The sequence below is a fragment of the Zea mays genome, chromosome 8 (genome assembly GCF_902167145.1).
Source record: "Zea mays cultivar B73 chromosome 8, Zm-B73-REFERENCE-NAM-5.0, whole genome shotgun sequence".
Lineage (NCBI taxonomy): Eukaryota > Viridiplantae > Streptophyta > Magnoliopsida > Poales > Poaceae > Zea > Zea mays.
Window position 1 is genome coordinate 127536957 of NC_050103.1, and position 27919 is coordinate 127564875.

Sequence of the window (27919 nt, forward strand, 5' to 3'; positions counted from 1 at the left end):
ATTTCGGCGAGCAAGATGATTCGCTCTCGGTGCGCTGAATCAATCCGTCGCTGTTACGGTAAGGGGGCAGCTAGCAGAGGTCACAAAGCCACGACTCAGCGACTGTTTGGTTGCACCGCGTATTTTTACAGTTTTGAAGGAATATCATAGTACTGTACAATACTAAGTTTTTGAAAGCTAAAAAGATGTTTGGTTGGTGCTATTAAAATGCTCTGTTTTGAAGATCATGAAAACTATAGTATTTATGGAGTTTTGGATACTAAGGTCTAGACCTTTTATTCCGAACGCGCGCGTCTCCGCCGTCCCACGTTCGCTTCCCTCGCGCCGTGGTCGTAAAGCCTGTATAGATGGCCAACCGGGCCGCACGGCACTGGCACGGCACGACAGGGCACGGCACGGCTAAGCACGGTAGAAGATCCGTGCCGTGCCTGTTAGTGCCAGCGTGCTGGGCCCTCGGCCCAGGCACGGCACTACCAATACTTAACCGTGTCGTGCCGTGCCAACAGGCACGCCAGTGCTAGTGCCAGCACGGGCACTACGTGTAGAAATACCAGCAGCAGCATTCAAACAGCATAAGTGAATAACAGATTTCATAGTTAATAACAGATTCAAACAGCATTCACAAAGAGAGTAAGAGACTAATCAAACAACAATTTTATGAGCTGTAGTGCAATGGCTGCCTCGTTAAAAACCTGTCTAGGTAAAACTCACCCTTGTGAGAAACCCTAGACAGGAAAAAAGAGTACAGCCCAGCTCATTAAAATGTTTTTCAAATGTTTACAGTCCAGTCCAGTCCAGTGTCCAGGTGCATAATATTACAGTCCCATTACAGAAATGGTCACAAAGAGAGTAAGACTAATCAAGATAAAGATTTTCAAATGTTTCTTCAAGCTCTTTGTCATCCACCATGTGTTGCATCCTTGCTTCAGCATCCTCCCAATCTTTAATGCATGTCAACATCTCAACCACATCAGACTTCAATCTCCTCCTCCGCTCGTCGATGATCCTGCCAGTTAAACTAAAAGTGGATTCTGAAGAGATGGTAGACACAGGAACAGTTAAAATATCTTTAGCCATAATTGACAGTACTGGATAAGTGAGTTTGTGCTGATGCCACCAGTGCAAGATGTTGAAATCATCAGTTAACTGGTTGACAGTGTCACAATCTAAGTAAGAAATGAGTTCAGAAGCAGTAGAAGCTGAAGAGCTTGCAGCATGCAGTAGCGCAGATCACAATCTAAGTAAGAAATGAGTTCAGAAGCAGTAGAAGCTGAAGAGCTTGCAGCACCGGGATCTCCGCAGAAGCGCAGATCACACCGGAGGCCGGAGGGGGAGAAGAAGATAGGAGAGGGAGACTGGAGCTAGAAGAGAGGAGAGTACCAGTGCCAGTGCCGTCGTACCGGACCCCGGAGTCCCCAGTCCCGGTTCCTCAACGGAGTAAGCCGGAGCACCGGGATCTCCGCAGAAGCGCAGATCACACCGGAGGCCGGAGGGGGAGAAGAAGACAGGAGAGAGTAGAGAGGAGAGGGAGAACGGAGCACCGGGATCTCCGCACAAGCGCAGATCGCGCCGGTTCTAAAATGCGCGTGTAAACTGTAAACCCTAATAAGCCGGAGCACCAGGATCTCCGCAGATCACACCGGAGGAGGAGAAGAAGACAGCAGATCCGAGCGGGGGTTATGGATCTGAGTTACCCGGTTCACAAATGCGCAGATCCGAGCGAGGGAGAGCCGGAGAGGATCTCCGACGGTGACGAGCGACGATCGATCCGAGCGGAGGCGCCGAGGCGGAGAGCCGGAGACCGCAGACCGGAGGCGGAGATGGAGACCGGAGCGCTTAGCGGAGGCGGAGGGAACGAGGGAGAGGAGAGCTCGCCGGTCGCCGCCGAATTGCCCGCGGCTGAGAGAGAGCGAGTGAGTCAGTGAGCGAGAGCGAGTTAGGGTTTGAGCGAGAGCGAGAGTGAGTGAGGAGTGACGCCCGCGGCCGCGGCTGGGGCGGGTTAGGCCTTAGGGTTTACACGCGACTCGCTCGGGTGGGCCGTGCCGACGCCGTGCCGGCCCAGTTAGCCGTGCCGTGCCTGGGCCGACCATACGGGCCCAAGTGGTGGCCCAGGCACGGCACTATGTACGGGCCGTGCCCGGCACTGGCACTAAGAGGACCGTGTCGTGCCGTGCCAGTGCCGTGCTTTTTAGTGCCGTGCCCGGCCCGGCCCGTCATGTTAGTGCCATTTGGCCAACTATAAAAGCCTGGCGAGGCCAAAGTCACCTAGGTGTGCGACCATACCGCCCACGTTGATCGGTTGATGGACGACCACCTGCCCCCACTTCATGTGGAGGTAGAAGAGGTCGGAGGCCACATCCTTGATGATCTGAAACCTCTGCGCTCACTCCAGCAGCGCCTTGCCGTCCTCGGCGTGCAGGCGGTGCTTGTCGAGGCTACCGTTGGGCATGCAGTAGTAGACCATCAGCAGCTCGCCCTTCCTTCTGCAGTAGCCTAGCAGCAGCTGCACGAGGTTGCGGTTGCGGTGGCGGAGGTGGCTGATGCTCATGCCCCTGCTATCCAGTAAATACATTTTAATAAATGTAGACACGTTACGTTACGTGCAGGCGGGTGAGTGCATGTTTGACGAGGTGTAGTAGGTGTGGAGTAGGGCAACGACGACGACAATCTTTTTACCTAGGACGGGTCAAAAGTAAGTGGTAGCTAGTGCTCATCGGGATAACAGCAGGGTGAAAAAGGCGCACGTGATCATCGGAATCTCGCAATGGTCCTGTCCACAAAAAAAAATGGAATGGATCGGCCTTAGCTTCCCAAACAAAAAAAATGGCAGTGAAATGTTGGGATATATTGCAGGGCCCACGTGCCAGCCAGGCGAACATGAATGAGCAGAGCAGGTATACATACTGGCATTCTGTGCTTGTAGCAGCGTGCGGGGTTTTTGGAACTTTGGATATGGTCGTCGTCGCAGGCCGGCCAGAGCATTGGATCCAATTCTAGCCACTTCGATGTTGGTCCGGCGCTGTTGGATCGACCCTTCTCGTTTGGGCCCATTTTCGGTGCGTACTACCTCAGTACCTCCTGACAACAAATTCTTTTAAAAAAAACTTCGAACAATTAACTATTGGATGCACCTGTCTGTCCTTGCTTGCTACCCACTTCCTCGATGGCTCCAAGTGACACGACGTGCTTCGACGCCTGCCTCTGTCTGCACGGAGCGGCCACCGGTAAATGTAACGTCACATGACAAGGGCCGCCCACCTTTGCGATCCAGGACAGGACACGCATGTCCTGACGCCGAGGCAAGTCGGCAGCGCCCAGCACGCAAGGCGGTCGCGTACTCGCGTTCCGTTGTTTTCGCCTCGAGTACGTCCTCTCCTCCTTCCTGGTCGCTCGCTACAGCTACACGTTGCTCACCTCACCTCATCACCTGCAAGAGTAGCCAAGGCGCGCGCGCGGCGCCGGCGCCGGCGTTCGTGTGAGCTAGTGTGACTCTGCTTCTGGGCACCTGCGGACACGTGACGACGTTAGCAGTGGGACCACCACCCGCGCTGCTAAGCATCGAGTGACCCATGAGCTACGCTACGCACGCCACCAGCGCCGCCTAGCAGCTAAGCCCCATAGCGCCAGGCGGCCAGGGTGAGGAGGGAGTTACAGGCAAGCAGGGGCAGGGCAGGGTTCCTCGCCGTCGCGGCAGCTTTCCCGTGCCGCGCGTCCGTGACTGACGCGCTTTAACCGTCCCAGAGCGCCCTACGTGATCTGCCTCTGAATCCTTACTAAAGATTCCTTCAGTCCAGTAGTGCCACCACGAAACGAAGCTGAGCAACGCTAGAAATGCCACTCAGTCACTACACAACATGAAATTCTCTCGAGAGTTTCGTCGCACCAACCGTTCGTGAATTGTGATCCAGCGGGGGGGATCGGTTCCCACGGTTTTCCATAGAGAAAGGGGGAGCAGAAAAACAAACTGTTCCTATCGAAAATCCGAGAACGTGCGAAAAAAAAACTGGGCACATGTTTCGGCTTCGGAACCTTCTCAAGTAAGAGACTGAAAGCCCACGTAAAGATTCTACTCGTTCGTAGTATAGTACGGCTGCCCGCTACTTTCGGCCCACCCGCGGAAGGCCTGCTATTGAATTAGGAGTATCTTGACGGTACCGTACGGTATTATGATTTTATTTTTTATTGAGAACTACGTTACCACGAATAACCAGATCCGCTTCCTTCTCTCCTGTCAGCAGTAGAGGCACGAGAAGTTGTAGAGGACCCGTCCCCTTCCCAGAAGCACGACATAGGAAACACACGAGACACAGGATATAGGGTTAGGCCTCTGACCTCTTTCTCTTCTCTTCTATTATGAGGGGTTGTACAAGTTCTTATATAGAGGTGTGAGACCCCTCAGGGGCAAAGCAGATATTTGCCCACATAACCCTAACTAGGGTTACTTAACACTCCCCCTTGGACGAATACTGCGACCAACACATGCCTCGTTAAAACTCCGAAAAACCCAGTGGGAAAAATATGGAGAAAGAGTACACGATGACGCAAATTGCATTTGCACTTTGTTGTCTCGTTAAAAACCTCATGTGAGTGTGGCGTTTCGACCCCGGGGGGTCCCTGGACCGACGAGTGAATTGTCGCCGCGTGTCCCAGCCCAGATGGGTCGATGCGAGACGGAGCACGAAGGGGGAAGAAACAGGCAAAGGGGAAACCCGCGGCCTTCGTGTTGCCCTACGCCTAGGTCGGGTGCGCTTGCAGTAGGGGGTTACAAGCGTTCGTGTGGGAGAGAGAGAGAGAGCGAGAGCCTTATGCGCCTGCCCGTTCTCCCGCGCGGCCAACCTTCTCGTACGAGAGCCCTGGACCTTCCTTTTATAGGCACAAGGAGAGGGTCCAGGTGTACAATAGGGGGTGTAGCAGTGTGCTAACGTGTCTAGCAGAGAGGAGCTAGAGCCCTAAGTACATGTCGTCGTGGCAGCCGGAGAGGTTTTGGCACCCTGTTCATGTGATGTCGTGCCCGTCGGAGGAGAGCTGGAGCCCTGCGGAAGGACAGCTGTCGGGGCTGTCGAGTCCTTGCTGACGTCTCCTTGCTTCCATAAGGGGCTGAGAGCCATCGTCGTCATGGAGCACGCGGGGCGCCATCATTATTTGTTTACCGGGGCGAGCCAGATGGGACGCCGGTCTTGCTCCCCGTAGCCTGAGCTAGCTAGGGGTAGGGTAATGATTGCCCCCCCTGTGACGTGGTCGGTCCGAGCCCTAGGTCGGGCGAGGCGGAGGCTCCTCCGAGGTCGAGGTCGAGTCCGTCTTCCGAGGTCAAGGCTGAGTCCGACCCCTGGGGTCGGGCGAGGCGGAGTCCATCTTCCGAGGTCGAGGCTGAGTCCGACCCCTGGGGGCGGGCGAGGCGGAGTCCGTCTTCCAAGGTCGAGGTCGATCCGAGCCCTGGGTCGGGCGAGGCAGAGACCGTCTTCCGAGGTCGAGGTCGAGTCCGAGTCCTAGGTCGGGCGAGGCAGAGACCGTCTTCCGAGGTCGAGGCTGTGTCCGAGCCCTGGGGTCGGGCGAGGCGGAGTCCGTCGTCCAGCGTCGAGGTTGAGTCCGAGCCCTGGGGTCGGGCGAGGCGGAGCTTCCTATGGCGCCCGAGGCTGGACTTAGCTGCTGTCAGCCTCACTCTGTCGAGTGGCACAACAGTCGGAGCGACGCAGGCGGCGCTGTTTTCTTGTCAGGTCGGTCAGTGGAGCGGCAAAGTGACTGCGGTCACTTCGGCTCTATCGACTGAAGAGCGCGCGTCAGGATAAGGTGTCAGGCGATCCTTGCATTAAATGCTCCTGCGATACGGTCGGTTGGCGTGGCGATCTGGCCAAGGTTGCTTCTCTGCGAAGACTGGGCCTCGGGCAAGCCAAAGGTGTGTCCGTTGCTTGAGGGGGCCATCGGGCGAGACGTGAATCCTCAGGGGTCGGCTGCCTTTGCCCGAGGCTGGGCTCGGGCGAGGCGAGATCGTGTCCCTTGAGTGGACCAAGCCTTGACCTTAATCGCGCCCATCAGGCCTTTGCAGCTTTGTGCTGATGGGGGTTACCAGCTGAGATTAAGAGTCTTGGGGGTACCCCTAATTATGGTCCCCGACAGTAGCCCTCGAGCTTCGAAGGGAGTGTTGTTACTCGCTTGGAGGCTTTTGTCGCACTTTTTTGCAAGGGGACCGGCCTTTCTCGGTTGCGTTTCGTTCCGGTGGGTGCGCGCGAGCGCACCCACTGGGTGTAGCCCCCGAGGCCTCGGAGGAGTGGTTTGACTCCTTCGAGGTCTTAGCGCGTTTCGTGATGCTTCGGCCGGTCTGGTTGTTCCCTCATGCGAACTGGCCGTAGCCCGGGTGCATAGTCGAGTCCCAAGTTCTCGGGCTGGTATGTTGACGCCGTCAACGGTTTGGCCAGAGCTGGGTTTGCAAGAGCAGCCCCCGAGCCTCCGCACAGAGCGAGAGGACGGTCAAGGACAGACTCGGCTTTTTTCATATGCCCCTGCGTCGCCTTTCCGCAAGGAGGAGGGGGGGAAACGCCATGTTGCCCTCAGAGGGCGCCGAACATGGTGTCTCCAGTGAGTTGCTAATGGGTAATCCGAGTGGACGCCCGTGCCCCATTCGTTAGGGGTCGGCTAGTGGCCCGGAGGTGCGCTCCAAAAGTACCTGCGGGTGATTCGCCGGACCCGGTCCCCTTTTGACGGGGTCCGAGGGCTCGATGCCTCCCTCTGGTGGGATTCCGTTACAAAATCGTTCCCGTTGGTCTCGGAAATGTCCTAGGGTACCTCGGGAGCGTAGCCCGAGCCTTGGTTATGTATCGAACGTACCCAGGGTCATCCCTCGCTCTGCGTGCTCTGAGGCGGCTGTCAGAACCCTTCGGGGGCTAGCCTACGAACCCCTGATCAGTAGTGGGCGCGGAGCCCGAGTGGCCTGAGGCGGCCGTTGAACCCTTCTGAGGGGCCAGCCTTCGAACCTCTGACTAGTAGTGGGCGCGGAGCCCGAGTGTTCTGAGGCGGCTGTTGAACCCTTCCGAGGGGCCAGCCTTCGAACCTCTGATCAGTAGGGGGCTCGGGGCCCGCTTCCTTCGCGGAGAAGGATCCCTTTCGGAGTATCCCCTTTCCCGGTCCCTATAGCAAGAGAGAGAAAGAGGAAGTGGAAAAGGATACGAAATCGAACGACGTGGCCCACCTTTTTTTGACGCGGTCATTATGGCGGAGGTGAAGCGTCGCCTGCTTCGCCTGCCAAAGGTGCCGCCTGTCCCGCCACAGAGTTAATGCGATGGGACGAGTGGTTCGCGGGGCAGCCGTTGTGCGTGCGCGAGCCGTTCGAGGAACAGAACACGGGCGCGTCGTCTTCACTCCATGGGAGAGGGCTCTCTTGCTGTCCTAGGAGGGGACGTGAGTCTGCAGGCGACTTGACTGCTGCTTCCGCCCGCCTGCCACTGCCATTATTGCCGGCCCATTTCTGGCCGTATCGACCGTCGCGCCTTCTCCCGCGGCTGACTGACCCGTGACCGATGTGCTCGGTTGGCACTGTCGGGTCATGCGCAGGGTCGCCTCGAGTCGCGGCACCGGTTCCGCAGTCGAGAAGGCGCGATACTGGCGCGAGTGGCGGTGCAGTTTCTCGCACGTAGTAACCGGCGCGCCGGTTACATGACGTGTGGGCCTGGGCCTCCATGCTGGACGCGTCGAAGTCGAAAGGGTGCGCCCCCTTGGTGCGGTTGCATGCCGCCTGTATGGCGGTCCGCCCTTTCACCCGCTGGTCCGGGCGAAAGTGGAGGAGAGCTTGTAACTGCTGGGCCGTTGTGCGCTCCGCGCGCGGCGGTTTGGCTTCTTCTGTCCTGGGCCAGCTTGCGTGACGCGTGGGGCCCAGCCCCCGTGTCGTAGGGGGAGGACCTTGGAGCGTGTTGGAGAAGACTCAGTCCATGCCGGCTGAGGACGCAAGTGGGGAGAGTCGCCTTTAAAAGGAGGGTGACCCCTTTGGATGTCAACCATATCTTCGCACTCTCCTCATGCATCGCGCCCTTCCACCTTCCGAGCCCCCGGATGGGGAGCGCTCGCGTTGCTTTCGTCTTGTCGTCGTTGGAGGAACACAACTTCTCGGAAGTTGGTACCTTTCAGCCATCGTTCGGCTTCAAGGATTTTCATCAGGCAGCCCGGCTGCATCCCCTCGCCGGTGGTCACCCAAGACGGTGACCACCAGTTCGATGGTGGGGAGAAGCGAGCCGGGCTGCGACCTCAGTCCCGCCCTCAGCTTCAAGGATCTTCATCATCCTTGCTGGGGCGGAGAGCGAGGCGAGCCGGGGCCTGCCTTCGCGTGGGCTGGCGTCCCGCCTCTTCCAGCTTCTGGGGGGTGGAAACCATCCTCCAGCTCTGCGGAGGAGGCACCCCCTAGCCATGCCGGGGAAGGCGGACTGTTGCTGCCCAGCTAGGATGCAACATTCCGTCCTCTATCCTCGCTTTCGTGGTGAGGACGGGAGTGAGGACCTGCCGGTGCGCTTTGGGGTGGCCGGCGCTCGCTGGTGCGGTGTTGGTGGACGCCGCCGTCGGTGCTGACGTGGTGGCAGCTGGAGAAAGCTTCTCCACCGATAAGCCCGTCAGCGCTACCCGTGGACCGACCTTTGGCTCTTTGGATTTAATGTCTGGTTCGCGCCCCTTGAGTGGGGACGCGAACGAGAGCCTTCTGGCGGCAGCGTCCGTCCTGGGACCGTCGCTGCTGCTGCAGAGGTTGCTGGCGAGCCACTAGGAGTTTGTCGTCCCGTAGGCTCTCCGGTGTGGAGGTTGTTCATACCCGCGGGGGCGGAACCGGAGTTCTGTTTGTAATGGCACCTTGAGTGCCGGTGTCTTGTTCGTCGTGGCTGTCGGGGCGTGAACATGTATGTATTTTTGGCATGAAGCCGTGTTTTTCCTCATTTCGAGCACTAGGACTCGCCTGTCGGCTAACTAAACCGCTTAACCAAGTGTGAGTCGCCTCGTGCGAAGGTGACGAGTGAGGTATCTGCATCCCGGAGGCGTAGGAGTCCCTCGGCTCGGTCGACCTTGCCGCCCGAGGCTTCTCTTGCTTAGTTAAAGGAACCCTAGCCGGGGCCGAAGGCAGCGGTGTCAGCATGGACAGAGGCAGAGTTGGCTCGAAAAGAAGACTTCGTCGGCCGGAGCCTGGCCGGGCCGTCCACTGGCGGGACCAGCGCCGGAGTCGGGTTTGCCGAGGCCATGAGCCGGGCTGGTGTCTTCGGGGGACAGCTGGTTGAGGCTTCGGGGCGGCCGGCCGAGCCGTCTGCTCGGGCCAGGTTCCTGGAGGAGACCCTGGCGGCGATGGCCCAGGCGTGGTGCTGACGTCGTCCTTCGGAGCGGAGATCCTTCGCCCGTGTTGCCGTCCGAGGCTCGGTCGGACTTCGCCGAAGGTGGAGTTGACGCTGAGGGTGCTGCTGCTCCCCCTCCGTCGACGTCTGAGCCTGCAGGATCGGTTCGCCTGTAGTATGCGTATGTTTTTTGCGGCCACCGAGGCCCAAACATACTGTCGTCGCGTTGTAAAGCTGCGTTTCTTTTCCTCTTGTTTCGAGTATCTGGACTTATTTGTCGGTAACAGAATTGTTTGTTCGAGCGAGAGTTACTTCTCACGGAAGGTGATGAGTGAGGTATCCGTATCCCGGAGGCGTAGGAATCCCTCGGCTCGGTCGGCCTTGCCGCTTACGTGTACTCTTACTCGTCCGTAGGATTCTGCTATCGATATAATCGAGAAGGCACGAAAAATCGTTTCGGCAGAAAAGACCTTTTCCGAGGAAAATTTTGACGCAGAGGGGGTTTCCCCCTTCTAGCCCCCGAGGGAGGGTCGGGCTTTGCCGAGGCAAGGCTGACCCTTCCTTGATGATTAGACTTCATATGTAAACGAGGTATATGAACGGCTTTAAAACATCTTAAGGGTAGAAGCGACGTAGCTGTCGGATGTTCCAAGCGTTGCTGTAGACCTCGCCTTGACTGTTGGCCAGCTTGTACGTCCCGGGCTTCAAAACCTTGGCGATGACGAACGACCCTTCCCAGGGAGGCGTGAGCTTGTGCCGCCCTCGGGCGTCTTATCGTAGTCGAAGCACCAAGTCGCCCACCTGGAGGTCTCGGGACCGAACCCCTCGAGCGTGGTAGCGTCGCAGGGGCTGCTGATATCGTGCCGAGTGTAGTAAGGCCATGTCCGGAGCCTCTTACAGCTGGTCAAGTGAGTCTTCTCGGTTGGTTCGATTGCTTTGGTCGTCGTACGCCCTCGTCCTCGGGGAACCGTATTCTAAGTCTGTGGGCAAGATGGCCTCGGCCCCATAGACTAGAAAGAACGGTGTGAAGCCCGTGGCTCGACTCGACGTTGTCCTCAGACTCCAGACCACCGAGGGGAGTTCCTTCATCCATCGCCTGCCGAACTTGTGGAGGTCGTTGTAGATCCTCGGCTTGAGTCCTTGCAGAATCATGTTGTTGGCACGTTCTACCCGCCCATTCGTCATGGGGTGAGCCATGGCGGCCCAGTCCACCTGGATGTGGTGATCCTCGCAGAAGTCCAGGAACTTTCTGCCGGTGAACTGGGTGCCGTTGTTGGTGATGATGGAGTTCGGGACCCCGAAGCGGTGGATGATGTTGGTGAAGAATGCCACCGCCTGTTCGGACCTGATGCTGTTTAGGGGTCGGACCTTGATCCACTTGGAGAATTTGTCGATGGCAACCAGTAGGTGTGTGTAGCCCCCGGGTGCCTTCTGCAAGGGACCGACGAGGTCCAGACCCCACACAGCAAACAGCCAGGTGATGGGTATTGTTTGCAGAGCCTGAGCGGGTAGGTGCGTCTGCCTTGCATAGAATTGACACCCTTGGCAGGTGCGGACAATTCTAGTGGCGTCGGCCACCGCGGTCGGCCAGTAGAAACCTTGTCGGAAAGCGTTTCCAACAAGGGCTCGAGGCACTGCATGATGACCGCAAGCCCCCGAGTGTATTTCTTGTAAGAGCTCCTGGCCTTCGGTGATGGATATGCATCGCTGGAGGATGCCGGAGGGGCTGCGGTGGTAGAGCTCCTTCCCGTCACCCAGCAAGACGAATGACTTGGCGCGCCGCGCCAGTCGCCGAGCTTCGGCTCTGTCGAGGGGTAGCTCTCCTCGGTGGAGATATTGCAGGTACGGGGTCTGCCAGTTTCGATTAGGCGTGACCCCATTCCGCTCTTCCCCGACGCGCAGTGCCTCACCCTCGGGGGCCGAGGGTGCCTCGGGCTGGGCCGAGGGCGCCTCGGGCAGGTCCGAGACCTTCTCGGGCTCGGGCGTGTCGTTTGTCTTGACTGAGGGTTGATGTAGGTCCCGGGAGAAGACGTCCGGGGGAACCGTTGTCCGCCCCGAGGCTATCTTCGCCAGCTCGTCCGCAGTCTCATTGTACCGCCAGGCGACGTGGTTGACCTCAAGCCCGTAGAACTTGTCTTTCAGGCACCGAACCTCGTCGCAGTAGGCTTCCATCTTCGGGTCGCGACAGTGGGAGTTCTTCATGACTTGGTCGATGACAAGCTGCGAGTCACCGCGAGCGTCGAGGCGTCGGACCCCTAGCTCGATGGTGATGCGCAACCCGTTGACCAGAGCCTCGTACTTAGCCACGTTGTTGGACGCCGGGAAATGGAGGCGCAACACGTAGCAGAGGTGCTTCCCGAGGGGCGAGATGAAGAGCAGGCCCGCGCCTGCCCCTGTTTTCATCAGCGACCCATCGAAAAACATGGTCCAGAGTTCCGGTTGGATCGGAGCCGTTGGAAGCTGGGTGTCGACCCATTTAGCCACAAAGTCCGCCAAGACTTGGGACTTGATGGCCTTCCGAGGGGCGAACGAGATTGTCTCGCCCATGATTTCCACCACTCACTTTGCAATCCTACCTGAGGCCTCTCGGCACTGGATGATCTCCCCCAGGGGGAAGGATGACACCACAGTCACCGGATGAGACTCGAAGTGGTGTCGCAACTTCCGCTGCGTCAAAATCACCGCGTACAACAACTTCTGAATTTGTGGGTAGCGGATCTTGGTCTCGGACAGTACCTCACTGATGAAGTAGACCGGCCTCTGGATGGGCAATGCATGCCCTTCTTCTCGTCTCTCAACCACGATCGCGGCGCTGACCACCTGAGTGGTAGCGGCGATGTAGATCAAGAGGGCTTCTCCGGGAGCGGGGGGCACCAAGATGGGCGCGCTGGTAAGGAGCGCTTTCAGGTTCTCGAGGGCTTCCTCGGCCTCGAGGGTCCAAGTGAAGCGCTCGGTCTTTCTTAAGATGCAGTACAGAGGTAGGCCTCTTTCGCCGAGGCGCGAGATGAAGCGGCTCAGAGCCGCAAGGCATCCCATGACCCTCTGTACTCCTTTCAAGTCCTTGATGGGCCCCATGTTGGTGATGGCCACAATTTTCTCCGGGTTGGCCTCGATGCCCTGCTCGGAGACGATGAACCCCAAGAGCATGCCTCGGGGGACTCCGAAGACGCACTTCTCGGGATTGAGTTTTACGCCTTTCGGCTTGAGACACCGTAATGTCGTTTCAAGGTCGGAGAGGAGGTCGGAGGCTTTCCTCGTCTTGACTACGATGTCATCGACGTAAGCCTCGACGGTCCGACCAATGTGCTCTCTGAACACGTGGTTCTTGCACCTTTGGTACGTCGCACCCGCATTCTTCAAACCAAATGGCATAGTAACGTAGCAGTACATGCCAAAAGGTGTGATGAAAGAAGTCGCGAGCTGGTCGGACTCTTTCATCCTGATTTGGTGATACCCTGAGTAGGCATCGAGGAAAGACAGGGCTTCGCACCCAGCAGTGGAATCCACAATTTGATCGATGCAAGGCAGAGGGTAGGGAACCTTCGGACATGCTTTGTTTAGACCAGTGTAGTCTACACACATCCGCCATTTCCCTCCTTTCTTTCTCACAAGCACAAGGTTGGCAAGCCATTCGGGATGGAATACCTCTTTGATGAACCCTGCGGCCATCAGCTTGTGGATCTCCTCGCCTATGGCTCTGCGCTTTTCTTCGTCGAATCGGCGTAGAGGCTGCTTCACGGGTCGGGCTCCAGCTCGGATATCCAGTGAGTGCTCAGCGACATCCCTCGGTATGCCAGGCATGTCCGAGGGACTCCACGCAAAGACTTCGGCGTTCGTGCGGAGAAAGTCGACGAGCACTGCTTCCTATTTGGGGTCGAGCTCGGAGCCGATCCGTATCTGCTTGGAGGCGTCGTTGCTGGGGTCGAGAGGGACGGACTTAACCGTCTCTGCTGGCTCGAAGTTGCCAGCGTGGCGCTTCGCATCTGGCGCCTCCTTGGAGAGGCTCTCCAGGTCGGCGATGAGGGCCTCGGATTCGGCGAGGGCCTCGGCGTACTCCACGCACTCCACGTCGCATTCGTACGCGTGTCGGTACGTGGGGCCGATGGTGATGACCCCGTTGGGGCCCGACATTTTGAGCTTGAGGTAGGTGTAGTTGGGGACGGCCATAAACTTGGCATAGCATGGCCTCCCCAGTACTGCGTGGTAGGTTCCTCAGAACCCGACCACCTCGAACGTGAGGGTTTCCCTTTGGAAGTTGGAGGGAGTCCCGAAGCAGACGAGCAGATCGAGTTGTCCGAGGGGTTGGACGCGTTTGCTGGGGACGATCCCGTGAAAAGGCGTCGCGCCTGTCCGGATCGAGGACAGATTGATGTTGAGGCTGCTGCCTCTGTCCATGAGGACCTTGGTGAGCCTGACGTTGCCGATGACGGGGTCGACAACGAGCGGATATTTCCCCAGGCTCGGCACGCGGTCGGGGTGGTCGCCCTGGTCGAAGGTGATGGGCTTGTCGGACCAGTCTAGGTAGACTGGCGTCGCCACCTTTACCGAGCAGACCTCCCGACGCTCTTGCTTGCGGTGCCGAGCCGAGGCGTTCGCCACTGGCCCACCGTAGATCATGAAGCAGTCGTGGACCTCGGGGAACTCCTCTGCCTTGTGATCCTCCTTCTTGTCGTTGTTGTGGGCCCTGCCACCTTCCGCCGGTGGCCCGGCCTTGTGAAAGTGGCGCCGAAGCATGACACACTCCTCAAGGGTGTGCTTGACAGGCCCCTGATGATAGGGGCACGGCTCCTTGAGCATCTTATCGAAGAGGTTGGCGCCTCCGGGAGGCTTCCGAGGGTTCTTGTACTCAGCGGCGGCGACAAGGTCCGCGTCGGCGGTGTCGCGTTTCACTTGCGACTTCTTCTTGCCCTTCTTCTTGGTGCCGCGCTGAGCGGACGCCTCGGGGATGTATTTCGACTGGCGGTCCTGGGGCTGCTTATCCTTTCGGAAGATGGCCTCAACCGCCTCCTGGCCAGAGGCGAACTTGGTGGCGATGTCCATCAGCTCGCTCGCCCTGGTGGGGGTCTTGCGACCCAGCTTGCTCACCAGGTCGCGGCAGGTGGTGCCGGCGAGGAACGCGCCGATGACGTCCGAGTTGGTGATGTTGGGAAGCTCGGTGCGCTGCTTCGAGAATCGCCGGATGTAGTCCCGGAGAGACTCTCCCGGCTGCTGGCGGCAGCTTCGGAGATCCCAGGAGTTCCCAGGGCGCACGTACGTGCCCTGAAAGTTGCCGGCGAAGGCTTGGACCAGGTCGTCCCAGTTGGAGATCTGCCCCGGAGGCAGATGCTCCAGCCAGGCTCGAGCGGTGTCAGAGAGGAACAGGGGGAGGTTGCGGATGATGAGGTTGTCATCGTCCGTTCCACCTAGCTGGCAGGCTAGTCGGTAGTCCGCGAGCCATAGTTCCGGCCTCGTCTCCCCCGAGTACTTTGTGATGGTAGTCGGGGTTCGGAACCGGGTCGAGAACGGCGCCCGTCGTATGGCCCGGCTGAAAGCCTGCGGACCGGGTGGTTCGGGCGTGGGGCTCTGATCCTCCCCGCTGTCGTAGCGTCCCCCACGCATGGGGTGGTGGCCTCGGCGCACCCTCTCGTCAAGGTGGGCTTGACGGTTGCGGTGGCGGTGCTCGTTGCCGAGGCGACCCGGGGCCGCAGGCGCCGTGTTGCGCGTGCGCCCGGTGTGGACCGAGGCTTCCCGCACGAATCTGGAAGTCGCGGCGCGATGCTCCGAGGGGTACCCCTGCCTTCGGGAGGCAGAGCTTTCGGCCCGTCGGACCGCGGCATCCTCCAGGAGATTCTTGAGCTCTCCCTGGATACGCCGCCCTTTGGTGGTCGATGGTTCCGGCATCGCACGGAGTAGTATTGCTGCTGTAGCCAGGTTCTGGCCGACCCCACTGGAAACCGGTGGCGGCCTTGTCCTGACGTCGTCGGCAACGTGGTGCTGGATGCCCTGGGGTAGATGACGCGCTTCTCCGGCCGGAGCTTGGTTTGCCCATTCCTGCCCGATGTTCCGCCGGAACTGCTCAAGTGTTCCTGCTCCCTCGTCGAGCCTGGCCTGCATCTCGCGGATTTGCTCGAGCCGTGCGTCCTGACCCCCCGCAGGGACTGGGACCACAGCTAGCTCCCGAAGGATGTCAATGCGAGGCGCAGGCCTAGGGGGATCGTCGTTTTCCAGCACACCAAGATGGTTGCCTTCACCAGGACCCCCTAGATCGACGTGGAAACATTCACGACTTGGGTCGCAGTCCTCGTCGCCGAAGCTTGAAAGGGAAATGTGCCTTTGGGCCATTTCTAAGTGTTTTGGTGATTTAGTGTCCAACACAAGTGCCTAAGTGTAAAAAGGTGGACAAAGTACAAATCAAGAATTAAGGTATGTTTCTCAGACTTAGTACATTGTTTTATGGACTAATGTATTGTGTCTAAGTGCTGGAAACAGGAAAAATCCAATTGGAAATGTCTTGGCTCGAGCAGCCAAGAATCTGCTAAGTCTGGGAGCACCGGACTGTCCGGTGGGTCACCGGACTGTCCGGTGGTGCACCGGACAGTGTCCGGTGGTGCACCGGACAGTGTCCGGTGCGCCAGGCTGACTCGGCGTGAACTCGGCGCTCTCGAGAATTCGCCGACGGCGTACGGCTAAAATTCACCGGACTGTCCGGTGTGCACCGGACTGTCCGGTGAGCCAACGGTCGGCCGGGCCAACGGTCGGCCGCGCGATCTGCGCGTGACACGTGGCCGAGCCAACGGCTAGAAGGGGGCACCGGACTGTCCGGTGTGCACCGGACATGTCCGGTGCACCAACGGATCTCTGGCGGGCAACGGTCGGCTGCGACATTTAAGGAAGGTAATCGGGCACCGGACAGTGTCCGGTGTGCACCGGACTGTCCGGTGCACCCGACGACAGAAGGCAAGATTGGCCTTCTGGATTTGCTCTCAATGGCTCCTAGCTGCCTTGGGGCTATAAAAGGGACCCCTAGGCACATGGAGGAGAACACCAAGCATTCCTACAACATTCCTAAGCACCAAGACATCGATTCCGCGCATTTGGTTCATTGTGATAGCATCTAGAGCTCTTGTTGTGTTGTGAACTCATTGAGTGGTGTTGCGAGCTCTTGTTGCGACTTGTGTGCGTGCTGTTGCTCTGATTTTGAGTCTTGTGTGCGTTGCTAGTTCCCTCCCTTACTCCGTATTTCTTTGTGAATCTCAAGTGTAAGGGCGAGAGACTCCAAGTTGTGGAGATTCCTCACAAACGGGATATTGAAAGGAAAAGCATAACACTGTGGTATTCAAGTTGATCATTGGATCACTTGAGAGGAGTTGAGTGCAACTCTCGTCCGTTGGGACGCCACAACGTGGAGTAGGCAAGTTTTGTACTTGGCCGAACCACGGGATAAACCACTGTGTCTTCTCTGTGTTGATCTTTTGTGGTATTGTGTTTTGTTGAGACTCATCTCTAGCCACTTGGCGATTATTGTGCTAACACTTAACAAGTTTTTGTGGCTATAAGTTTAAGTTTCACAGGATCACCTATTCACCCCCCCCTCTAGGTGCTCTCAATTGGTATCAAAGTCGTTCTCTTCACAAAGGGACTAACCGCCCGAAGAGATGGATCCTAAAGGGAAGGGAATCGTGATCAAAGACAAGGAGAAGGAGTCCTTCGTCAACGAGCCAAGGGATGACAAGTCCAACGACTCAGGCTTGGGCCACAGACGCAAAGATGGGAAGAAGAAGAAGACAAGACGCATCAAGGAGATCGTCTACTACGACAGCGATGAGTCTACTTCCTCCCAAAAGGACGACGACCACAACAAATATGAGAGAAAGAAACCGGTCAATTCGAACTTTTCTTTTGATTACTCTCGTATTCCTCAAAGTACTAATGCTCATTTATTATCTATTCCACTTGGTAAACCTCCTCATTTTGATGGAGAGGACTACGGATTTTGGAGTCACAAAATGCGTAGTCACTTGTTCTCTCTCCATCCTAGCATATGGGAGATTGTAGAAAGTGGAATGCACTTTGATAGTACGGATAGTCCCATGTTTATTAATGAACAGATTCATAAAAATGCACAAGCTACTACTGTGTTGCTAGCCTCTTTGTGCAGGGACGAGTACCATAAGGTGAGCGGCTTGGACAATGCCAAGCAGATCTGGGACACCCTCAAGATCTCTCATGAGGGGAATGATGTCACCTTGCTCACCAAGATGGAGTTGGTGGAGGGCGAGCTTGGACGGTTCGCAATGATAAGGGGCGAGGAGCCAACTCAAACATACAACCGGCTCAAGACCCTTATCAACAAAATAAGGAGCTACAGAAGCACGCGATGGACGGATCACGACGTCGTCCGCCTAATGCTAAGGTCCTTTACCGTTCTTGATCCTCATTTGGTGAACAATATTCGTGAAAATCCTAGGTACACCAAGATGTCGCCCGAAGAAGTTCTGGGGAAGTTCGTAAGCGGGCGAATGATGATCAAGGAGGCAAGATATGTGGACGACGCGTTGAACGGTCCTATTCATGAGCCTCAACCCATTGCTCTCAAGGCAACGAGGAGCAAGGAGGCGCTACCGAGCAAGGTGGCGCAAGTTGAGGCGGCCGGGCTAAATAATGAGGAGATGGCCCTCATCATTAAGCGCTTCAAGACGGCGCTTAAAGGTCGCAAGGGACAGCCAAGCAAGACCAAGACAAAGGAGAAGCGCTCGTGCTTCAAATGTGGTAAGATTGGTCATTTCATTGCTAACTGTCCCGATAATGAAAGTGACCAGGAAAAGGGGAACAAAAGGGAGAAGAAGAAGCATTACAAGAAGGCCAAGGGCGAGGCACATATGGGAAAGGAGTGGGATTCGGATTGCTCCTCCTCCGACTCCGACAATGAAGGACTCGCCGCCACCGCCTTCAACAAGTCATCCCTCTTCCCCAACGAGCGTCACACTTGCCTTGAATGAGTTGATTGATGCTTTGAATGACAAGAATAGATTACTAGAAAAACAAGAGGATCTTTTATATGAGGAGCATGATAAATTTGTTAGTGCACAAAATTCTCTTGCTCTAGAAATTAAAAGGAATGAAATGCTCTCTAGTGAATTATCTACTTGTCATGAATCCATCTCTAAATTAAAAAGTGTTAATAATGATTTGAATGCTAAGTTAGAAATAGCTAGTAAATCAACATCTTGTGTAGAAATTGTTGAAACTTGCAATAGGTGTAAAGATTTTGACATTGATGCTTGTAGTGAACACCTAGTTTCAATTTCCAAGCTTAATGATGAATTGGCTAGTCTTAATGCTCAACTTAAGACTAGCAAGAATGATTTTGATAAGCTAAAATTTGCAAGGGATGCCTACACGATTGGTAGACACCCCTCAATTAAGGATGGACTTGGCTTCAAGAGGGAAGCCAAGAACTTAACAAGCCATAAGGCTCCCATCTCCACCAAGGAGAAAGGGAAGTCCCCTATGGCAAGTAGTACAAAAAGGAACCATGCTTTTATGTATCATGATAGGAGACAAACTAGAAATGCTTATAGGAATCATAATGCTTATGATGATTTTGACTCTCATGCCATGTTTGCTTCTAGTTCTTCCTATATGCATGGTAGAAATATGTCTAGGAGAAATGCTATTCATCATGTGCCTAAAAAGAATATTATTCATGCTCCTAGGAAAGTAGTGAATGAACCTTCTACAATTTATTGTGCTTTAAATGCTTCCTTTGCTATTTGTAGAAAGGATAGGAAAATAATTGCTAGGAAGTTAGGGGCAAAATGCAAGGGAGACAAAACTTGCATTTGGGTCCCTAAGGATATTTGCACTAACCTTATAGGACCCAACATGAGTTGGGTACCTAAGACCCAAGCCTAAATTTGCCTTGCAGGTTTATGCATCCGGAGGTTCAAGCTGGATTATTGATAGCGGATGCACAAACCATATGACGGGGGAGAAGAAGATGTTCACCTCCTACGTCAAGAATAAGGATTCCCAAGATTCAATTATATTCGGTGATGGGAATCTAGGCAAGGTAAAAGGGTTAGGTAAAATTGCAATTTCTAATGAGCACTCCATATCTAATGTGTTTTTAGTAGAGTCTCTTGGATATAATTTGCTATCTGTTAGTCAATTATGCAACATGGGGTATAACTGTCTATTTACAAATGTAGATGTGTCTGTCTTTAGAAGAAGTGATGGTTCACTAGCTTTTAAGGGTGTATTAGACGGCAAACTTTATTTAGTTGATTTTGCAAAAGAAGAGGCCGGTCTAGATGCATGCTTAATAGCTAAGACTAGCATGGGCTGGCTGTGGCATCGCCGCTTAGCACATGTGGGGATGAAGAACCTTCACAAGCTTCTAAAGGGAGAACACGTGATAGGTTTGACTAACGTGCAATTCGAAAAAGATAGACCTTGTGCAGCTTGTCAAGCAGGTAAACAAGTGGGAGGAACGCATCACAACAAGAATGTGATGACCACTTCAAGACCCCTGGAGCTGCTGCATATGGACCTCTTCGGACCTGTCGCCTATCTGAGCATAGGAGGGAGTAAGTATGGTCTAGTTATTGTTGATGACTTTTCCCGCTTCACTTGGGTGTTCTTTTTGCAGGATAAGTCTGAAACCCAAGGGACCCTCAAGCGCTTCCTCAGGAGAGCTCAAAATGAGTTTGAGCTCAAGGTGAAGAAGATTAGGAGCGACAACGGGTCCGAGTTCAAGAACCTTCAAGTAGAGGAATTCCTTGAGGAGGAAGGGATCAAGCACGAGTTATCCGCTCCCTACACGCCACAGCAAAATGGTGTGGTAGAGAGGAAGAACAGGACGCTCATCGATATGGCGAGGACGATGCTAGGAGAGTTCAAGACCCCCGAGTGCTTTTGGACGGAAGCCGTGAACACGGCTTGCCACGCCATCAACAGGGACTACCTTCATCGCCTCCTCAAGAAGACGTCGTATGAGCTTCTAACCGGTAACAAACCCAATGTATCTTACTTTCGTGTATTTGGGAGCAAATGCTACATTCTAGTGAAGAAGGGTAGAAATTCTAAGTTTGCTCCCAAAGCTGTAGAAGGGTTTTTGTTAGGTTATGACTCAAATACAAAGGCGTATAGAGTCTTCAACAAATCATCGGGTTTGGTTGAAGTCTCTAGCGACGTTGTATTTGATGAGACTAATGGCTCTCCAAGAGAGCAAGTTGTTGATTGTGATGATGTAGATGAAGAAGATGTTCCGTCGGCCGCTATACGAACCATGGCGATTGGAGAAGTGCGGCCACAGGAACAAGATGAACGAGATCAACCTTCTTCCTCAACAACGGTGCATCCCCCAACTCAAGACGATGAACAGGTTCATCAACATGAGGCGTGTAATCAAGGGGGAGCACAAGATGATCATGCGATGGAGGAAGAAGCGCAACCGGCACCTCCAACCCAAGTTCGAGCGGTGATTCAAAGGGATCATCCCGTCGACCAAATATTGGGTGACATTAGTAAGGGAGTAACTACTCGATCACGATTAGTTAATTTTTGTGAGCATTACTCCTTTGTCTCTTCTATTGAGCCTTTCAGGGTAGAGGAGGCCTTGCTAGATCCGGATTGGGTATTGGCCATGCAGGAGGAACTCAACAACTTCAAGCGCAATGAAGTTTGGACACTGGTGCCTCGTCCCAAGCAAAATGTTGTGGGAACCAAGTGGGTGTTCCGCAACAAACAGGACGAGCACGGGGTGGTGACGAGGAACAAGGCTCGACTTGTGGCAAAAGGTTATGCCCAAGTCGCAGGTTTGGACTTTGAGGAGACGTTTGCTCCTGTGGCTAGGCTAGAATCAATTCGTATCTTGCTAGCATATGCCGCTCACCATTCTTTCAGGTTGTTCCAAATGGATGTGAAGAGCGCTTTCCTCAACGGGCCAATCAAGGAGGAGGTGTACGTGGAGCAACCCCCTGGCTTCGAGGATGAACGGTACCCCGACCACGTGTGTAAGCTCTCTAAGGCGCTCTATGGACTTAAGCAAGCCCCAAGAGCATGGTATGAATGCCTTAGAGACTTTCTAATTGTTAATGCTTTCAAGGTTGGGAAAGCCGATCCAACTCTTTTTACTAAGACATGTGATGGTGATTTGTTTGTGTGCCAAATTTATGTTGATGACATAATATTTGGTTCTACTAACCAAAAGTCTTGTGAAGAGTTTAGCAGGGTGATGACGCAGAAATTCGAGATGTCGATGATGGGCGAGTTGAACTACTTCCTTGGGTTCCAAGTGAAGCAACTCAAAGACGGCACCTTCATCTCCCAAACGAAGTACACGCAAGATCTGCTAAAGCGGTTTGGGATGAAGGACGCTGAAAGGGAATTAGGCTTACACCTAGTTCCTAAATAATTTTGGTGGTTGAATTGCCCAACACAAATAATTGGACTAACTAGTTTGCCCAAGTGTGTAGATTATACAGGTGTAAAAGGTTCACCCTCAGTCAATAAAAAGACCAAGTTTTGGATTCAATAAAGGAGCAAAGGGGCAACCGAAGGCACCCCTGGTCTGGCGCACCGGACTGTCCGGTGTGCCACCGGACAGTGAACAGTACCTGTCCGGTGCACCAGGGGACTCAGACTCAAACTCGCCACCTTCGGGAATTTCCAGGGCGACTCGGCTATAATTCACCGGACTGTCCGGTGTACACCGGACAGTGTCCGGTGCGCCAAGGGAGGTCGGCCTCAGGAACTCGCCAGCTTCGGGAAACGCCAACGGCTAGCCCGCTAAAATTCACCGGACTGTCCGGTGTGCACCGGACTGTCCGGTGCGACTCCGAAGCAACGGTCATCTCCGCGCCAACGGCTCTCTGCCGCGCATTAAATGCGCGCTCTGCGCGCGCAGAAGTCAGAATCGCCCATGCTGGCACACCGGACATCAAACAGTACCTGTCCGGTGTGCACCGGACACCCAGGCGGGCCCACAAGTCAGAAGCTCCAACGGTCAGAATCCAACGGCAGTGATGACGTGGCAGGGGGCACCGGACTGTCCGGTGTGCACCGGACTGTCCGGTGCGCCATCGAACAAACAGCCTTCCAACGGCCACTTTTGGTGGTTGGGGCTATAAATACCCCAACCACCCCACCATTCATTGCATCCAAGTTTTCCACTTCTCAACTACTACAAGAGCTCTAGCATTCAATTCTAGACACACTAAAGAGATCAAATCCTCTCCAATTCCACACAAAGCCCTAGTGACTAGTGAGAGTGATTTGCCGTGTTCATTTGAGCTCTTGCGCTTGGATTGCTTCTTTTCTTTCTCACTTGTTCTTGAGATCACAACTCCATTGTAATCAAGGCAAGAGGCACCAATTGTGTGGTGGCCCTTGCGGGGAAGTTTTGTTCCCGGCTTTGATTTGAGAAGAGAAGCTCACTCGGTCCAAGGGACCGTTTGAGAGAGGGAAGGGTTGAAAGAGACCCGGCCTTTGTGGCCTCCTCAACGGGGAGTAGGTTTGCAAGAACCGAACCTCGGTAAAACAAATCTCCGTGTCTCACTTGCTTATTCGCTTGGGATTTGTTTTGCGCCCTCTCTCTCGGACTCGTTTATATTTCTAACGCTAACCCGGCTTGTAGTTGTGTTTATATTTGTAAATAACAGTTTCGCCCTATTCACCCCCCCTCTAGGCGACTATCAATTGGTATCAAAGCCCGGTGCTTCTTTAGAGCCTAACCGCTCGAAGTGATGTCGGGAGATCACGCCAAGAAGGAGATGGAGACCGGCGAAAAGCCCACTACAAGCCACGGGAGCACTTCATCGGAAGAGTCCCGCACCAAAAGGAGGGAGAAGAAGAAGAGCTCCTCCAACAAAGGGAAAGAGAAGAAATCTTCTTCTCACCACAAAGAGAAGAAGGAAAAATCTTCTTCCCACAAGCCGCATCGGAAAGGCGACAAGCACAAGAGGATGAGGAAGGTGGTCTACTACGAGACCGACACTTCATCAACATCGACCTCCGACTCCGATGCGCCCTCCGTCACTTCTAAGCGCCAAGAGCGCAAGAAGTATAGTAAGATCCCCCTACGCTACCCTCGCATTTCCAAACATACACCTTTACTTTCCGTCCCATTAGGCAAACCACCAACTTTTGATGGTGAAGATTACGCTAGGTGGAGCGATTTAATGCGATTTCATCTAACCTCGCTCCACAAAAGTATATGGGATGTTGTTGAGTTTGGTGCACAGGTACCATCGGTAGGGGATGAAAACTATGATGAGGATGAGGTGGCCCAAATCGAGCACTTTAACTCTCAAGCAACAACAATACTCCTCGCCTCTCTAAGTAGAGAGGAGTATAACAAAGTACAAGGGTTGAAGAGCGCCAAGGAGATTTGGGATGTGCTCAAAACCGCGCACGAAGGAGACGAACTCACCAAGATCACCAAGCGGGAAACGATCGAGGGGGAGCTCGGTCGGTTCCGGCTTCGCAAAGGGGAGGAGCCACAACACATGTACAACCGGCTCAAGACCTTGGTGAATCAAGTGCGCAACCTCGGGAGCGTAAAATGGGATGACCACGAGATGGTTAAGGTTATTCTAAGTTCTCTTATTTTCCTTAACCCTACTCAAGTTCAATTAATCCGTGGTAATCCTAGATATACTAAAATGACCCCCGAGGAAGTTATCGGGAATTTTGTGAGTTTTGAATGCATGATCGAAGGCTCGAGGAAGATCAACGAGCTTGATGATGCCACCACATCCGAAGCTCAACCCGTTGCATTCAAAGCAACGGAGGAGAAGAAGGAGGAGTCTACACCAAGTCGACAACCAATCGACGCCTCCAAGCTTGACAATGAGGAGATGGCGCTCGTCATCAAGAGCTTCCGCCAAATCCTCAAACAAAGGAGGGGGAAAGACTACAAGTCCCGCTCCAAGAAGGTTTGCTACAAATGTGGTAAGCCCGGTCATTTTATTGCTAAATGTCCTATATCTAGTGACAGTGACCGAGGCGACGACAAGAAGGGGAGAAGAAAGGAGAAGAAAAGGTACTACAAGAAGAAGGGCGGCGATGCCCATGTTTGTCAGGAATGGGATTCCGACGAGAGCTCAAGCGACTCCTCCGACGACGAGGACGCCGCCAACATCGCCGTCACCAAGGGACTTCTCTTCCCCAACGTCGGCCACAAGTGCCTCATGGCAAAGGACGGCAAAAAGAAGGTTAAATCTAAATCCTCCACAAAATATGAATCCTCTAGTGATGACAATGCTAGTGATGAGGAAGATAATTTGCGTACTCTTTTTGCCAACCTTAACATGGAACAAAAAGAGAAATTAAATGAATTGATTAGTGCTATTCATGAAAAAGATGATCTTTTGGACTCCCAAGAGGATTGTCTAATTAAAGAAAACAAGAAACATGTTAAGGTTAAAAAGGCTTATGCTCTAGAAGTAGAAAAATGTGAAAAATTATCTAGTGAGCTAAGCACTTGCCGTGAGATGATTGACAACCTTAGGAATGAAAATGCTGTTTTAAATGCTAAGGTTGATTCACATGTTTGTAATGTTTCAATTCCCAATCTTAGAGATGATAATGTTGACTTGCTTGCTAAGATTGATGAATTGAATGTATCTATTGCTAGCCTTAGATTAGAGAATGAAAATTTAATTGCTAAGGCTAAAGATTTTGATGTTTGCAAAGTTACAATTTCCAATCTTAAAGATAAAAATGATATTCTTCATGCTAAGATTGTGGAACTTGATTCTTGCAAACCCTCTACATCTACCATTGAGCATGTCACTATTTGTGCTAGATGTAGAGATATTGATGTTAATGTTATTCATGATCACATGATCTTAATTAAGCAACAAAATGATCATATAGCTAAACTTGATGCTAAAATTGCCGAGCACAACTTAGAAAATGAGAAATTTAAATTTGCTCGTAGCATGCTTTATAATGGGAGACGCCCTGGCATTAAGGATGGCATTGGCTTCCAAAGGGGAGACAATGTCAAAATTAGTGCCCCTCCTAAAAGATTGTCTAATTTTGTTAAGGGCAAGGCTCCCATGCCTCAGGATAACGAGGGTTACATTTTATACCCTGCCGGTTATCCCGAGGACAAAATTAGGAAAATTCATTCTAGGAAGTCTCACTCTGGTTCTAACCATGCTTTTATGTATAAGAGTGAGACATCTAGTTCTAGGCAACCAACCCGTGCCAAGTTGCCTAAGAAGAAAATTCCTAATGCATCAAATGATCATGCCATTTCTTTTAAAACTTTTGATGCTTCTTATGTGCTTACTAACAAATCCGGCAAGGTCGTTGCCAAGTTTGTTGGGGGCAAACACAAGGGCTCCAAGACTTGTGTCTGGGTACCCAAAGTTCTTGTTTCTAATGCCAAAGGACCCAAAACAGTTTGGGTACCTAAAGTCAAGAACTAAATTTGTTTTGTAGGTTTATGCATCCGGGGGCTCAAGTTGGATACTCGACAGCGGGTGCACAAACCACATGACCGGGGAGAAAAGGATGTTCTCCTCATATGAGAAAAACCAAGATCCCCAACGAGCTATCACATTCGGGGATGGAAATCAAGGTTTGGTCAAAGGATTGGGTAAAATTGCTATATCTCCTGACCATTCTATTTCCAATGTTTTTCTTGTAGATTCTTTAGATTACAACTTGCTTTCTGTTTCCCAATTATGTCAAATGGGCTACAACTGTCTTTTTACTGATGTAGGTGTCACTGTCTTTAGAAGAAGTGATGATTCAATAGCATTTAAGGGTGTGTTAGAGGGTCAGCTATACTTAGTAGATTTTGATAGAGCTGAACTTGACACATGCTTAATTGCTAAGACTAACATGGGTTGGCTCTGGCACCGCCGACTAGCCCATGTTGGGATGAAGAATCTTCATAAGCTTCTAAAGGGAGAGCACATTTTAGGATTAACAAATGTTCATTTTGAGAAAGACAGGATTTGTAGCGCATGCCAGGCAGGGAAGCAAGTTGGAGTCCATCATCCACACAAGAACATCATGACGACCGACAGGCCGCTTGAGCTACTCCACATGGATCTATTCGGCCCGATTGCTTACATAAGCATCGGCGGGAGTAAGTATTGTCTTGTTATTGTGGATGATTATTCTCGCTTCACTTGGGTATTCTTTTTACAGGAAAAATCTCAAACCCAAGAGACCTTAAAGGGATTCTTGAGAAGGGCTCAAAATGAGTTCGGCTTAAGGATCAAGAAAATAAGAAGCGACAACGGGACGGAGTTCAAGAACTCACAAATTGAAGGCTTCCTTGAGGAGGAGGGCATCAAGCATGAGTTCTCCTCTCCCTACACGCCACAACAAAATGGTGTAGTGGAGAGAAAGAATCGAACTCTATTGGACATGGCAAGAACCATGCTTGATGAGTACAAGACACCGGACCGGTTTTGGGCCGAAGCAGTCAACACCGCCTGCTACGCCATCAACCGGTTATATCTTCACCGAATCCTCAAGAAGACATCATATGAACTCCTAACCGGTAAAAAGCCCAACATTTCATACTTTAGAGTTTTTGGTAGCAAATGCTTTATTCTTGTTAAAAGAGGTAGAAAATCTAAATTTGCTCCTAAAACTGTAGAAGGCTTTTTACTTGGTTATGACTCAAACACAAGGGCATATAGGGTCTTTAACAAGTCCACTGGACTAGTTGAAGTCTCATGTGACGTTGTGTTTGATGAAACTAACGGCTCTCAAGTAGAGCAAGTTGATCTTGATGAGATAGGTAATGAAGAGGCTCCATGCATAGCGCTAAGGAACATGTCCATTGGGGACGTGTGTCCTAAGGAATCCGAAGAGCCTTCAAGAGCACAAGATCAACCATCCTCCACCACGCAAGCATCTCCACCAACTCAAAATGATGATGAGGCTCAAGTTGATGAAGGACAAAATCAAGAAGATAAGCCACCTCAAGATGATGGCAATGATCAAGGGGGAGATGCAAATGATCAAGAAAAGGAGGATGAGGAAGAACCAAGGCCGCCACACCCAAGAGTCCACCAAGCAATCCAACGAGATCACCCCGTCGACACCATCCTCGGCGACATTCATAAGGGGGTAACCACTCGATCTCGTGTTGCACATTTTTGTGAACATTACTCTTTTGTTTCCTCTATTGAGCCACACAGGATAGAGGAAGCATTACAAGATTCGGATTGGGTGGTGGCGATGCAAGAGGAGCTCAACAATTTCACAAGAAACGAGGTATGGCACTTAGTTCCACGTCCTAACCAAAATGTTGTAGGAACCAAATGGGTCTTCCGCAACAAGCAAGATGAGCATGGTGTGGTGACAAGGAACAAAGCTCGACTTGTGGCCAAAGGATACTCCCAAGTCGAAGGTTTGGATTTCGGTGAAACTTATGCACCCGTAGCTAGGCTTGAGTCAATTCGCATATTATTAGCCTATGCTACTTACCATGGCTTTAAGCTTTATCAAATGGACGTGAAAAGTGCTTTCCTCAATGGACCAATCAAGGAAGAGGTCTATGTTGAGCAACCTCCCGGCTTTGAAGACAGTGAGTACCCTAACCATGTCTATAGGCTCTCTAAGGCGCTTTATGGGCTCAAGCAAGCCCCAAGAGCATGGTATGAATGCCT

General features: G+C 53.1%; 1 protein-coding gene across 3 annotated transcripts in view; it reads right to left on the reverse strand.

The window, feature by feature from the left end:
• Positions 1 to 624: 624 nt before the first annotated feature.
• LOC103637263 (uncharacterized) overlaps positions 625 to 27919 on the reverse strand; it is a 72919-nt gene continuing 45624 nt past the window's right edge. For 2 of the 3 annotated variants that reach the window (XM_020543354.3, XM_020543355.2), the window contains exons 3-6: positions 3157 to 3205; positions 2905 to 3078; positions 2677 to 2770; positions 625 to 2552 (exon numbers count right to left, since the gene is read on the reverse strand). In XM_020543354.3, coding sequence (XP_020398943.1) covers positions 2384 to 2552; positions 2677 to 2770; positions 2905 to 3078; positions 3157 to 3205 — 486 coding nt within the window. In that variant the 3' untranslated portion in view covers positions 625 to 2383. Of the gene's footprint in view, positions 2553 to 2676; positions 2771 to 2904; positions 3079 to 3156; positions 3428 to 27919 lie in introns of all 3 variants that reach the window. The other variant, XR_002264586.3, reaches the window with a different exon arrangement.